Source organism: Aptenodytes patagonicus, chromosome 1 (genome assembly GCF_965638725.1).
Source record: "Aptenodytes patagonicus chromosome 1, bAptPat1.pri.cur, whole genome shotgun sequence".
In the NCBI taxonomy this organism is placed as follows: domain Eukaryota; kingdom Metazoa; phylum Chordata; class Aves; order Sphenisciformes; family Spheniscidae; genus Aptenodytes; species Aptenodytes patagonicus.
Genome location: NC_134949.1, coordinates 14,755,632 through 14,769,041, shown reverse-complemented (window position 1 = coordinate 14,769,041; position 13,410 = coordinate 14,755,632). Strand labels below are relative to the sequence as shown.

Sequence of the window (13,410 nt, the reverse complement as noted above, 5' to 3'; positions counted from 1 at the left end):
GGAGAATGGGTTGACTCACTGGTGAGGATGCAGCAAATCCTGCCAAAGAGTAGAAGGCTCCTGAGTTCTTCTTCCCTTGCTGTCAATGGAGACATTAATAGTGTCTATCCTTAGTTTCTTCAAAGTAACTTTGAGACTTCTAACCTTCTGCCAGCTTCATTTGAAATTGGACAACGAATTAAAAAAAAATCAGATGGGGACCAACCCTTCATACAAACCTTGTTTTCTTAGAAAACATGCTAAGAAAATATTAATACAAATCCTATCAAAAAAATTAAAATAGGAGTAAAATAGCAATTAAAGTAACTTTAGGGATGATTCATTTAGATATTTTAATTAGTTTAGAGTATTAGATTGCTTCTACTCAGTACAAATAAATAAGTTTCCACTTCAGAAAAAAAAGCTTAAGATTATAATTTAGAAAGAGGTTAAATGAGTTATGAGATGAATAAGTCCTTTAGAGTTAAAACTTTAAGAAACTAACTAAAAATTTCTGACATTTGCAAATGTTCTGGTGCTAGCATTTCTTGGCATTTTAAAATGACTGTGTTGCGAGCTTGTAGTACTTATGCAGGAGAGAGCAATTTGACATATTTCTGTTTAGATTCAACACCTTTGGCCCTACAAAAGGATGTTTTTCCAATTTAATTAAATACTGCTTGAATAAAAAACTATGTCTGTGGTTATCTGAGTGTTTGGTCTTCATTAATAGATGTCTTTGTTTTATTGCTTAGAAAACAAACAAATGCAGCATGATAACAAACATGAAACTTTTGAGATAGCTGTTTTGCAAAGTTTTCAGACATTGCAAACAGAAGTTGAGAGTTAGGGTACCATGACCTCATTAATTAAATTAAACCTTCCTTAAAGGATGAATGTAGTAAAAATAGAGATGTTTTTAAATTCTAAGTGCTTAAATATATGGGGTGAATTGTTGCTATATACAAATAGGGATTATTCCTTCTGCCAGAGGTCAAGCCTAGAAAGCCCCCACAAAAGTAACTCTTAAGAAACAGGAAATTAATGATACAGTACTTTAAGAAAAACAAGGAAAGAATCTGAAATATCTATGCTCTTTTACTCTCTGCTGGGGAGGCATGATTAAGGAGTGATCAAATTCAGAAAAAAAAGAATTTTTGTACACACAATATTCAACAAACTCATTAATCTAAAATGGTCTAAACTTTCTCAAGTCCTGTCTAGCTGCAGAAGTGTTGTGCTGCACAATATACCAATATACCTAACCCCGGTCCCTTAGTTCCTCCAGACTGGAGACCAGACCAGAGTGCGGTACAGCTGCTTTCTGGCCTCATGCCCAATTCTTATTCCACCCATCAAAACCAGGTGGTGGAGAAGGTCGATTGTGGCTGGATTTCATTTCAATGTAAGGCTGAGAAATAGCTGGGGATTCTGGTCCTGAATTTCAGATCGACTCAGTGATCTACTGGCCAATGCGACTGCAATGTATTGCTATGTGAAAGACTGTAATTTAGGGTCTAAGATAACAGAAATAGTTCTCAGCTCTGCAGATCCTGCGTAACTACAGCTTGTGTTAACAAATTTAAGCTAACTTTAACTAGTTAGCTTTTATCCAGCAGTGTGGCCTGCTAATTTTCTAGGTTACTAATTCATTAATTCAATAACTTAGCACAGAGTAACCACTGGTCACCAATAACAGGCTACTGCTGTAGTACCCAGGCTGGCTCATTTAAAGCTAACCTGCTTATGCAAGTTGCACCTGTATCTTTGTCTGCAGTGGGCACTTGAAAAATTTCAGGAAGGCATGTTTGATCCTGACAGCAAAAAAGTAAAATTACTAGGCTATGATGAAAAGCTGAACCATTTCTTCTCAGAGAGAGGAAAAGTTAAGTTACACAAGGCCACTGATGTCCAAAAATGGGACAGGAGAGGAAACATGGCTTATACTTCCATACCTGATGATTTCTTCCTCAAAAAAGTCATATTAGGAAACGTTCGTTAAGTCCTCTGAGTCTAGCCTTATCTGCATAGCTAAGGGGATAAATTAAAGTCATGTTTTGCTTACTTGGTATCCATCCCACCCGTTTTGCAGTGTGAACATGAATTACAGCATGTGCACTGTGATATTATTCTGGGGGCCTGCACAATTCAATACAACTTCTATTTTCATCTGTCTACTTATTCATTTTCCATTTACCTCCTGAGTATGAGAGACCATACAGCAGTTCAAGTTCCCATTTTCACACGACTTTCTCCATTTCTGTACAGCTATTTCATTCAAGCAACGCAAAAAAGAGACTCTCTGGGACAGCTGTGTTCCAGCATGCTGTGAGCTAGCTGGAGACTTGCACAACCTTCTAGTGGTCCTCTGGGGTGAGCACAGCAAAGAAGATAATTCTAGATGGCACACTCTTACAGATGATTACTTTTTGTAAGTTTGAGGAGGAAAGGATCAAGCAGGGAGTAATTCAATGCCAGAAAAAGAAAATAAAATGCATCTACTGGCACATTCACACTAGACAGCTTTTGAGGCAGAACAGTTTGTCTCAGATTTTAGATTGGGACAAAAAGGGCCGTACTGTAGGAAATTCCTGCAGCAGAGGTAGTGAAGTGGTAACCTAGATATGGAGCAGACCTCAAAAACAACCACATGGACAGAGACCATGGATTTATCAAAGGACGGACTCACGTAGAAACAGAACTGATGACAGAGCCACCAGCTAAAAGGTCTGTTCTTTGTTATGGATAGAATTACAGCATCACCACAGTATATCCTATGCAGTTATTAGTGTGGGGGACAGCAGACAGCATAGTATGACCCTTCCTTTGGTCAGGGACAGAAGTGGCATCACTCTCCTGTCTCCTTTTCCCCCTTGGGCCCCTTATTCTAGTGGGTATGTGCACATATGATCCAATATAAATTCCAGCTGAGGAAAATTTACCTATGTAATTAACGATTTACTCTAGCCATGGTTTAACTGATAACTATTAAACTTATTCAAAGCTGGGATTAGAGGCTTAGCAAGAACCAAGTGCCTATCTTTTTATCTATACCTACTGAATTCTATGAGTGTTATACAGGTACTAGCATTAAAGCACTGTTCCAGGGAGTGTCCATGGCAAGTCCCACTTGCGTTAAGTGAAGAAATAATTTTGTGCTAGCAGTGTTTGGTCTCCTGTTACTTTTAGTTCACAGTATGCTTTCCAGCCAAAAAGATAAGAATCCAATTTATTTTTAGCTAGCCTTGGCATCCTAATTCAGTATCCTTTTAATGTTCAACTGTATATTTTCCCTGTTTCTGCTGGATGAGTCTTACAAACGATTGAAATATGAGAAAATCAGAGTGGTCAGTGAAATTGCTGGAGAGCGCTAACTTCCTGTATCTGTTCTACAGCTTACTGGCTCTCTCCACTCCGTGGATTGCCAATTGGTCAGCAGATCATAATAGCCTTCGACCAGATGCTGGGAAAAACTGTTTCTTCTTCCAATCTGGGTCCTCCAACTGATTAATATATTCTCATGGCAATGCTGTTTGAAACTGTAACTGGCAAACATCCCTTTTATCTGACAGTCCCAGTCCCTCAGCAAGAGCTCCTAACCATCACAATTTCTGTCTAAGAATGCATGAATGTGAAATACTGTAGGCTCTGTAGACTGGCAGTATGGGATATAACTGTTTCTAAACAGAAAAGAGAGATGAAATAAAAGCACAGTAAGCACATAAAATATTAATTTAAGGCTTAGTATAATACAAAGTGTTACAGGGTGATACTTGTTTTTCTTTTCTTCTCTCTGTGGGCAAAATCAGATACTTATTTGGTGAAAAGGACCCTGATCCAGCAAAGATTAAAACAAAAACAAAACAACAAAGATGCAAGGATAACCTGCTGCAAATAAGCCTTGGACACAGGCCTAATGTGCATCTTAAGTTCTACTGAAAAAGGAGCTGGGAAGAAGGAAAAAGTAGTTGCAAATAATTCAGAGAACAACTAGAAAGTTCGAATACACAAGTTATAAAATCAAGTATAGTTTCTTGAGTTGCTCTTTGCCCTCATGTCCAATAAGCTGCAGCCCCCACATCTTTACCAGGCTGTATGTGGTATACAGGGGACACATACTTCACAGCATCGGGTTCTTCAGCTGTCTAAGCAATTCCAGATTTTAAAGGGTAATAGCCAACCATAAACTCCTGAAATGGAAGACCACCTGGACAGATGGACTTCTTTTACATGAGGACCAGGCTGGCTATAGAGGAAAGGAGAATAGCATGCTGGCAATGCAGATTTCCATTACAATTGAGATTATTGTTAATTTCACTGCAAATAAGAGTTTTGCATATTTTTCTTATTTGCAGGTAGATTCCCAGTACTACTTCATACGGTACATTAGTTTGTAACAGAATTCTTGATCTTGAACTATATTATTTTGGGGAAAGAAAGAAGAGACAGAGAGGTTTGTTCAAAGTTTTGAACAGGGCAGATGAAGATGCTATAACCAGAACAGTAGTAGATAAATCGGTATGTGGACAAAACCATTGACAACATCACATTTCCACATGGATTTCAACTATGATTCAAAGGTAGAGACATAAAAGGCACACTCTGTTCTCCTGGATTTTCAGTGATAAGAGACATGCTCTGAGTGTATGCCCTGGATTTAGCAGTGTATTGAGCACACAGTATCATCTCTTGCTTCTGTCCCCATAGAAATGGTACACTGCATTCAAAAACGGTACAGTGCATTGTTCCATTGAATGCAAACAGCACTGGGCATATTGGTAAACAAATAGATTTGGATGTATCCTATCATCAACTAATCAGATGTGCATTCTGTTACCATTTTGCAATTGTTTCTTGCCATTCTGCTTTTTCTGCTGTTTTCTGCAATTGTGTTCTTACTTTAAGACTGATGCAGAAGTTAGGACAGAGGAGATTTTAGGAAATGGACTTATATGCGTATATTAACTAGTGTTTGAAGGGAATAAAAGCCCTTATTTTCAAAACAGGTTAAAGTCAGGTATCTGGATAAAGAAGAAATCATTGTCCTACACTGGATTTCTTCCTCACTAGGAATTGAAATAGCCATAATCCTTTAGTTTTGTGCTTAATCCCTCTCTGTATCAGGGCAGCACAGCTAGTAAAGTACTGAGTGCTCTGGAAGGTGGGTAAAAATCCTGATACTTAGAAGTTACTGTAAATAGATGGACATATTGTGTGAATGCAGTTTTACGTTGTAGTGATTTTAAAGGCCTGGCTTGAGTAAATACTGCAATGAAGATATACTCTTTGGTGACAGTATTTACATTCTTAATGTTTATTATAATATTTTGCAGCTCTGAAGGCAAAAGCATGTGAACATTTCCTACCAGTCATTTGTGGTACTACAATGAATGGCAAAGTGGGTGTAAAACATCATTAAATCAAACCGGAAAAATCAAGCCCACTGAATTAATTTCTAAGAAACAATGCACAAGGCCAAATTGCAATGGATTAATTCTCTGTGCTTTGAATGAACATAGTTGACTATTTATAATATTTTCACTGTTATTTGATGTTACACATCTTATAGTAGGAGCACAGGGAATTTCATGTGCCTAGAGGCAGATAATCAGTCTTTATTCAGTTCTTCAAAAGTAACAAAGTTCACTTATGAGTGTTCTTTGTGAAGGCTGGAAAGAAATACTGGTTGGCTAACAAGCCAAGCCAGTTCTGATTTTAACAATTAGCTGTAACATTTTCTACTTTTAAAAAATTCATTTTGCTGTTTTACATGGTATAGATATGGTATAGACATATCCAGATAGAACGAAACTGAATGGCTAGTTCACACATGTTATGAACGAGGTTGGTAATGCCCATGGCTATTGAAGCCGGCTGACATTTCACTTTGTAAGATCCTGTTACTGTTAACTTCGTAAAATTTTAATCATATGGGATGAAATATCCCTTGCTAAGTAATGAAATAATTCATTCTCTTTAAAGAATGTTGTTTTGATCATATTAAAAGAATCCTGAGACACTTCTTGGAAATGCCCCTCTAGCACAGTATGTAGTCAAGACTAATTAAGCAAAAGTGGCACTGTTCTGTGCCTTAACAGTAAACAATAGTGTACTGATAACTGTAGCTGCTAATGTATGTTGCCTGTGTAACTGAGCCATCGTTTACCAAATGGTTGCTTCCTACAAAACAGGACAAGCTTACTCCACTTTAAAGATGAAGTTCTCTAACTGTAGCCAGACAAACCAGTTTGGCCAGTGTTTCTTTACTGGCTGTTCCACTAACAGAAGTTTATTTCAGAATGCATTGTAACCAGAAAGTTTGTAAAGGAACACTGGTCTTTGCTGAGATGCGGTAGCGTAATGGCTGTTAATTTCCCAGAAGGGTGCTGGCGAGGGCGTTGTAGCAATGTCACACTGAAGGATGTGTGAAGAAAGGACATCTGGGGCACTACTGACATAACGTGGCATCATCCTACTAGTCAGCTGGTGTCTGATTTTTCTGAAGGCTGTGAAAACATCTTGTATCAAGTAAAAGTACAAGGGAGGTTGTGGAGAAGAAAGAGGCTTTATTCTTCAAGTGAAAATGATTCAATTGCTTCCTCTTACATTAAGCTTGAGCTTACAGTTTGTGCCTTGTTGTTTTCATTGTGACTATTGTTTGTGTAGTCCAAGCCGAGAGAAAAGGAAACTGGGTAAGCCCTGCATCTGATTTCTAATGGATTCTCATCTCACTGGTTGGCAATCCCTACCTTCGAGTAGGAAGCTGAGATTTCATAGAAAGAGGCCTTAATATCAAAGATGTGTCTTTGCAATTCCTATGAAAATCTTCTCAAATTTGACCAAATTATGAGACTTTGTAAAACAGCATTTTGCACACGTTGGATAGAGGCATGTGAGAGTTTAATACTTAAGTCTCAAAATATTCCACGCTCACTTAGCAGATAAATCTCTCACATGCATGACCAGACTGCATAGCTGCCATTCAGAGAGAAATAGTAGGCACGAGTCCAAACCACCACTGCATCACTGCTGAAGAACATTCCCTATAGTTTGTGTTGCGTTATCACTGCTGAAGAACTTTCCCTATAATTGCTTGTGTTGTGTTTGATCAGGAAACTGAGAGCAGTCGCTAATCTTTCAGTGATCCTCTCTTCCCTTGCTGACCTTTAATCAGCATGAAGGAAGAAACCATCCAATTTAAATAGAGAAAAAAAAAGGCAATAGATTGGAGCAAGGAGATGAGGGAGGTTGAAATGAGAAGGGCAAGCTGGGTGAAGAGCTGAGAACCAGGAGGAGAGGGGACTATTGAAGAAATTTAAGACAAGGACCCAGGAAACTGGAGGAAGTTTAACTGAAGGAGTGTTTGGGAGCCTGCTGGAAGTAATGGGGGAAGCTAGAATGAGTCATTCTGGAAATCTGGGTACTTCAACACTAGAAGAAATATTATCATTAAAATATTGCCACAGTCTGTTTTAATCCTATTTCAGATCTGAGTTAAGTCATGCCAGTTCATGCCCTATTTTACACTGTGTACAATACGTATCTGGGTTGATGCAGCTATTTCTGGGCATAGGTAAGTCTTTAATTTCGTATCAAATTGGTGTTAAAGTGGTCTGCTTTGTCTTTTATATCTTTCTTCTTTTATTAGTAATCCCAACTTACTTGTTAAACAAGAATTCTCTACCAATGTTAACTGTGCAGCTGGCACACTGTACCATTTTACAGATGAAGAAAATGAGTCAGGTGAGTCATGTGATTTGCTTTAGGAAGAGCACAATGAATCAGTGCATGAGCCAGGAATCTAAATTCAGGAATTTCTGACCTCCTGTTTTTTCTGGAAATCCCAACTCGTGCTTCCTGCTATTTTGTCTCCAGTTACACTACTGAGATAACAAGCCTACTTTTCTTGTTTAATGTGTGCATTGCTCCTATTAATGTTAACTGGTTATACTCAAGCAGTGACGAGCCAGCAGTCCTCCTGACTTAAAAGCAAACCCAGCTTATTAGTTACTGTTGCTTAATACTTCCTATCTGTAAGTTTGTTGTCTGTGTTGCTCAAAACCAAGCTGAGAATTCTCTTCTTTGCTTTGTTTACATACTAGAGGGGGGAAAAAAAAGCACGTTGATAGCCAGAAAATTCTTTAAGTGAACAAGAGAAGGACAGGCTCATTGTTTGTATGCTTACACAAGTGTATCATACTTAAAGAAATGCAGAATGGGGGTGGGAACTGAAGGAACAAGAGACAGCCATGAAAGGCGAGAGGATGAGAAGGCTGGACTTGCATATTAATAAGAACTCTCCTTTAATTGGGAATTTCCTTTCACTACATTGTTCTTTTTCCTTTTTCCACCACCCATCGTTTTTTTTTTCTTCCTCTGCCTTATGTGTTATTTCTCGTTTGTTCCATTCTGTGCAAGAGCAGCATGAAGTTGGCTCATATCCCGATTTCTGAGAAAGTACAGTTCAGAGAGCATGCTACCACACAGTGGGAAAAGCAGTGCTGAAAGGAACTGGTACAGAAATCACGGCAAAAGCTTCTAACATCCCTCTGCTGAAGGAAGAATTTTGAATTGTTCTCAGAAAGATGACAATATCATGTTTACAGGATTGCTGCTAGGTAACTTTTTATTCTGTACAAATGTATTCCATTCACATCTGAAAAGTTAATGTCTTCTTGTGTAAGTGGGATAGTTCAAAGCTAGGTGAAAAGGAAACAAACCAAGCATCTGTGGGGTGTAAGGTGACTGGTCCAAATGACATTATAAACAGGTAAAAATATCATTCCATAATTCAATATTTTCTCCTTTTTCTCCCCTGATGTTTGCACCTAAGATAATCTAAATCTGCTATTGTCCCTCCTTTCTGGGTAAGTCATATCACCTAAATCTCATAGTGCCCTTCCCCAGCGTGAATAAGCTCTATGGTAATCCTTGTAATAAAACAGACACCTGTTCCTATATTACGTTCAAAGAGAGACAGCCAGAAACAGATACATTCTGACCCAGTCCACCCTTCTTTATTTATGTTGTATACTGATTTTACAAATGCCTTCTTTTGCTATTTAGTCTGTCTTCTCTCTTGACTCATCATTTATTTTTGAAAAAGTGAAGTTACACACAATAAGACATATATTGAAATAAGGATGGAGAATTTCACTGAAATGAGTGGATTCAAATAAACATAATCCAGGGTAGATCCATTCTTAATAACCACATACCTTGAATTATTTCTGTAATTTTTTGAATTTTTACTTCCTGTTTGTGTTCTCAGGAAGGGAGTTACACTCTGAAGAGTCTGAGAAATAAGGTGTTTGTTTGTTTTTTTTTCTTTTCTGAAATATGTCTAGCCTCTATGGACCTTAATTTACTCTCCAATTAGTTAATTGCACATGGTAATCCTCCATACAAACATATAGAGTCTCTGATTTTTTTGCACTTCTGCATGAGCATCCTCTGAGTGGCTCTTCAGGGGTAGGGGGAGGCGGGGAAGAAAACAACAAAAAACAGGAAGAATACAGTCCCAAAATATGTGTCCATTAGAATTGAAAGAAATTGACTGTGTAGTATACACCCACCTGGTCCTAACATAATTCCTTCTCTGTGTGCTAGCAGATTGTTCCCTCACCCCGATTATGTTGCTGACATTATGCTCATGAGGGAAATTCCTTCCTGACTCCAGATTTGGCAAACTTATAATCCTGTTGATGTAAGCAAAGCTCACTGTACTTATCTAAGACACAACTGTCCAATCAGTTCTACAGATAAACCTCCTGTTGAAGTAAACAGAATTGCACATAAGTAGCTGAAAAGATGACTGGGACCCTGATATGGTTGCTGCCCTATAGCCATAGCTACAAGGTAACTTTACGCCAGCACTGCCCCGACAAAGAAAAAAGCAGTCTCACCATTTTCTCCATCATCAGCTGCTTGTCTCCACCATTCTCTGTACAGGCACAAGTATTCATGCAGGAGCACAATTTAACCAATGAAGTTAAAATTAGCCTGGAAACAAAGGGTTAATATGTAATCGGCTTTTTAACATTCAACTATTATTAATTTTCATGGATCTAAACTTTCTCAGCAGAAAGCCTTCAAAATTTCAGTACAGTATTCTGTTGCCTGACCTATCACACTGAACTATCACTAAAAGACTAAACGCAACAAGGGAAACATATAACATACCAACATTGCACATTACTGGAGTAGTAGTTTGTACTAGAAATGGTTTTTTCCTGTGTTCTTTTATGATGGAGGATGGGACACAGAAAATGTTTTGGTTTAGAAATGCAGCTGTGGTGCCTCATGAGAGCTGTAGTTTAAGAACTTCATGGTCCTATTGTTTTCTGTTCACCAGTCTCTAGTCAGACAAAAAGGTATTATACATTGTGGTACCTTCTCTTTGAGTTGTCTAGCTTTATCTCTCTGTTCCTGTCCCACTCCTAAGCTGAACTAACCATAATTAGGGATTCAATTTTCTGCCTAGTTGAAATCTCAATGATCCAATTACTTAAGACCAGTGATTGCTGCTAGTTTCCTTCACTCTCGTAACACCTTGACTGCAGCTGCTTTTAGATCTTCAACTTCATGGATTCTTTGTCTTGCCATTTAGGGAGGCAGTTCTGCCTCAAAATTTAATGACTATTCCCTGTCACCTTTCTGTTACTGAGACTTTGAACTCCAGTCCCACATTAAGATACGCCAGACAAGCCTCACACTCATACTGGAGTTCTTGATATGACCCAGATCATCTTCTGCACCAGGCATAAGTTATAGATGACTCAAAATTTCAGTCATAACACTGTCAAACATTAAGCCATGCTATGCACAGCACAAATAAGAAGTGGCAGTTTTCAACAGGTCATTACTAGGCCAAATCTGAATAGAGCCTGGTATCATGGGCAACAAGACGTCTCAGCAGGAAAAAAAACAATTGCCAAGAGTTGTCCGTCACGACAATCAAATAACTTAGTGAGAATGAGAATTAAGGAAATCTAATTTCCCTGGATTTGTGTCGTGAGGTTAATTGGCTCTGGCATCTAACCCCACACAGGTCTCGGGACAAGCTAAAGCTAATCTCGCCCCGGCTGCTGCCAAGGAGGCAGACTGCCACCTCCAACCCCTCCGTTTCTCTCCTCCTCTTGTCACAGCTCCCAGCACCGCGCGGCAACAGGGTGGATCACAAACCAAGACGTCTGGGAAAGGAAGTGGTGTCTGGCAAAATTAATTTCCAGTTGGTTCGACGACCTGACAAAGCCCACCTCGGCGGCCACCCCGTAACAGATACGAGCCTGCGGAAGGGGCAGCGGCTGGTCAGAGGCCAAAGCTGTCCCCTCTGCTAGCTGTAGAACCTGGCGCTGAGGGGCGGGGCCGGGCCGGGCGCCGAGCGGCCGCTCCGCGCCTCAGGTGCGTCCCCGCCGGGCCCGCGCCGCCACCTGCCGCCGCCCCGCCCCCGCCTTTCCGGCCGCGGCCCCGCCGGCAGGGCCGCGCCTGCGCAGTTGGTGGTGGTGTTGGTGGCGGCGCGGGGAGGGGGGTGCCGCTGCCGCCGGCCGGTGCCCGGCGCGCGGTCGCGACTGGGGGGCGGCGGGGCCGGGGCCGGGGCTGGGGCCGGGGCCGGGGGAGCCGGGGAGCGGCGCGCCCGCCGAGGAGCGTGCGGCGCGGGGCGATGAACTCGCGGAAAGGTACCGTGTTGTGCCGGGCGGCGGGGCGGGAGCGGGGGGGCTGCGCGGCCGCCGCTCACGCCGGCTCTCGGCTGTTCTCTTCTCCCCGGCAGTGCTGGCCCTGCAGGCCCGCAGGCGGCGGCCCAAGCAGTCCGCGGCGGCCGGCAGGAGGGACAAGCACCCGCCGCCTCACAAAAAGTGAGTAACGGGACCCCCGACCCGCCGGGACGGAGCCTCCCACCCAGGACAGTTTCGTTGTCTCTCCTTCCCTCACGCTTTCCTCACCGCCGCCCCGTAACGTCTGTCAGGGCAGTCCCGCGGCCCGGCCCCGCTGCCCCCGCGCTGCCCCGGCCCCACTGCTTGCTTTCATGGGGGGGCTCCCGCGCTCCCACCGCCGCCGGCGGGACAGACGGCAGCTGCCCTGGCAGAGCACACCCCCCGCCCGCACCGCGCCGGGGCCGAGCCTTCCACGGGGGGTGTCGCAACGTCTCCCCGGTGACTGTCCCCAGCCCTGGCCCCGGACTCAGCCTCCTTCGGGCGGGGCCTCCCCGTGCCACACGGGCCGGCCTTCCTCTGTGGAAACTCGCGCCGGGCACTCCGGCCTCGCCCTGGGGGATCGATGCGGCCCTCGGCTCTGAGAAACCCCTGTTTGTCGGGGATCTGCACAGACTTGGTCTTTACAGCCCTCGTGTCCCTTTTGAATCACCCTCCAATTCTCTCATCTTCACGGTCTTCTTTCTCTCCTTGTGCTATCTGTCCTGGTTTCTTTCTGGCGGCATTGTCACGTCTATAGGCAGTCCTTTTTCTTACCCTGCTAACAGCCTGATATACCCATCCTGCTCTCTGCCTCCTGCTCGGTACCATCAGATTATTTCCCGTTCCCAGCCGTGTCTGATTGCCAGCAATGCTGATACCGGTTTTGTTTTTGTTTTTTAAATCTGTCTTCTGCTAACCATTCATGTTCTTGTCACTGTCCAGTTCATCTTTTCTCATTCTCACAATACCCGTCTTCACTGAACCATGTAGGAATGTTCTTCCATCTCTATAGTGTTCCCACTTTAACTACTCTTTCCTGGGATAATGTGGCTTTGGACTCCTCCCTATTTTATTTTTTCTCTTTGTAGGATTACATGCTTCTCTCACTAACTTTTACTGTATTTTGTTCAGTGAGACTACTGGTGACTCATTAAGACACCAATAGACTCTTGTCTTTATTTTTGTTGCTTGGGGATCCAGTCTACCTACTTTGTTCTGACAGGGAGACATATGTCCTGTTATTCCTTATCCCTCTTTCCTCCTAGTTGGCCGGTCTTTAGAACTGGGAAGCAGGGTATGGTGGATGGATGGATATATATGTGATGGGGTAAAGATGTTGCTATGGTAAATGATTCAAGGGGCAAGGTCGTCTTCTTTCTGGTTTCTATAGAAAGAAATAATAATACATCCCTGACCCTGGAGGGTTTTTTTTAGTTATGATGAATGGGTTTTTTTCCCCTTTCAGGTGGGTAAAAATAATGTAGGATGAAATACTGGTGTAGCGGTTGTCAGGCTTTGACAGCTAACTTCTGTTCACATCCTGTTCTGCTGCTGCTGTTTCCTCCAGCGTTGTATAAAAGCTGCGTTATACTTTGTTGTGTGAATGTGGAATTACTGCAATGGAAACAAATTTTATGCGCAAGATATGTGGTCTGATTGGATTGGTTCCCTTGTTTCAAAAAACCTTTTGGAAAGTCAGTTTGTAACATCGCATGGATTTGTATTGCCACTTTGAAAA

General features: G+C 42.0%; 2 protein-coding genes across 5 annotated transcripts in view; one reads left to right on the top strand and one right to left on the bottom strand.

The window, feature by feature from the left end:
* Positions 1-9,946, bottom strand: part of PUS7 (pseudouridine synthase 7) — a 46,202-nt gene extending 36,256 nt beyond the window's left edge. Inside the window, exon 1 of the mRNA XM_076328438.1 lies at positions 9,885-9,946. The gene's annotated coding sequence lies outside the window, so the exon portion shown is untranslated. The remainder of the gene's footprint in view (positions 1-9,884) is intronic.
* A 1,662-nt stretch (positions 9,947-11,608) lies between these two features.
* Positions 11,609-13,410, top strand: part of SRPK2 (SRSF protein kinase 2) — a 161,368-nt gene continuing 159,566 nt past the window's right edge. For 3 of the 4 annotated variants that reach the window (XM_076328415.1, XM_076328404.1, XM_076328373.1), the window contains exons 1-2: positions 11,609-11,657; positions 11,750-11,834. In XM_076328415.1, coding sequence (XP_076184530.1) covers positions 11,642-11,657; positions 11,750-11,834 — 101 coding nt within the window. In that variant the 5' untranslated portion in view covers positions 11,609-11,641. Of the gene's footprint in view, positions 11,658-11,749; positions 11,835-13,410 lie in introns of those variants that run through there. The other variant, XM_076328394.1, reaches the window with a different exon arrangement.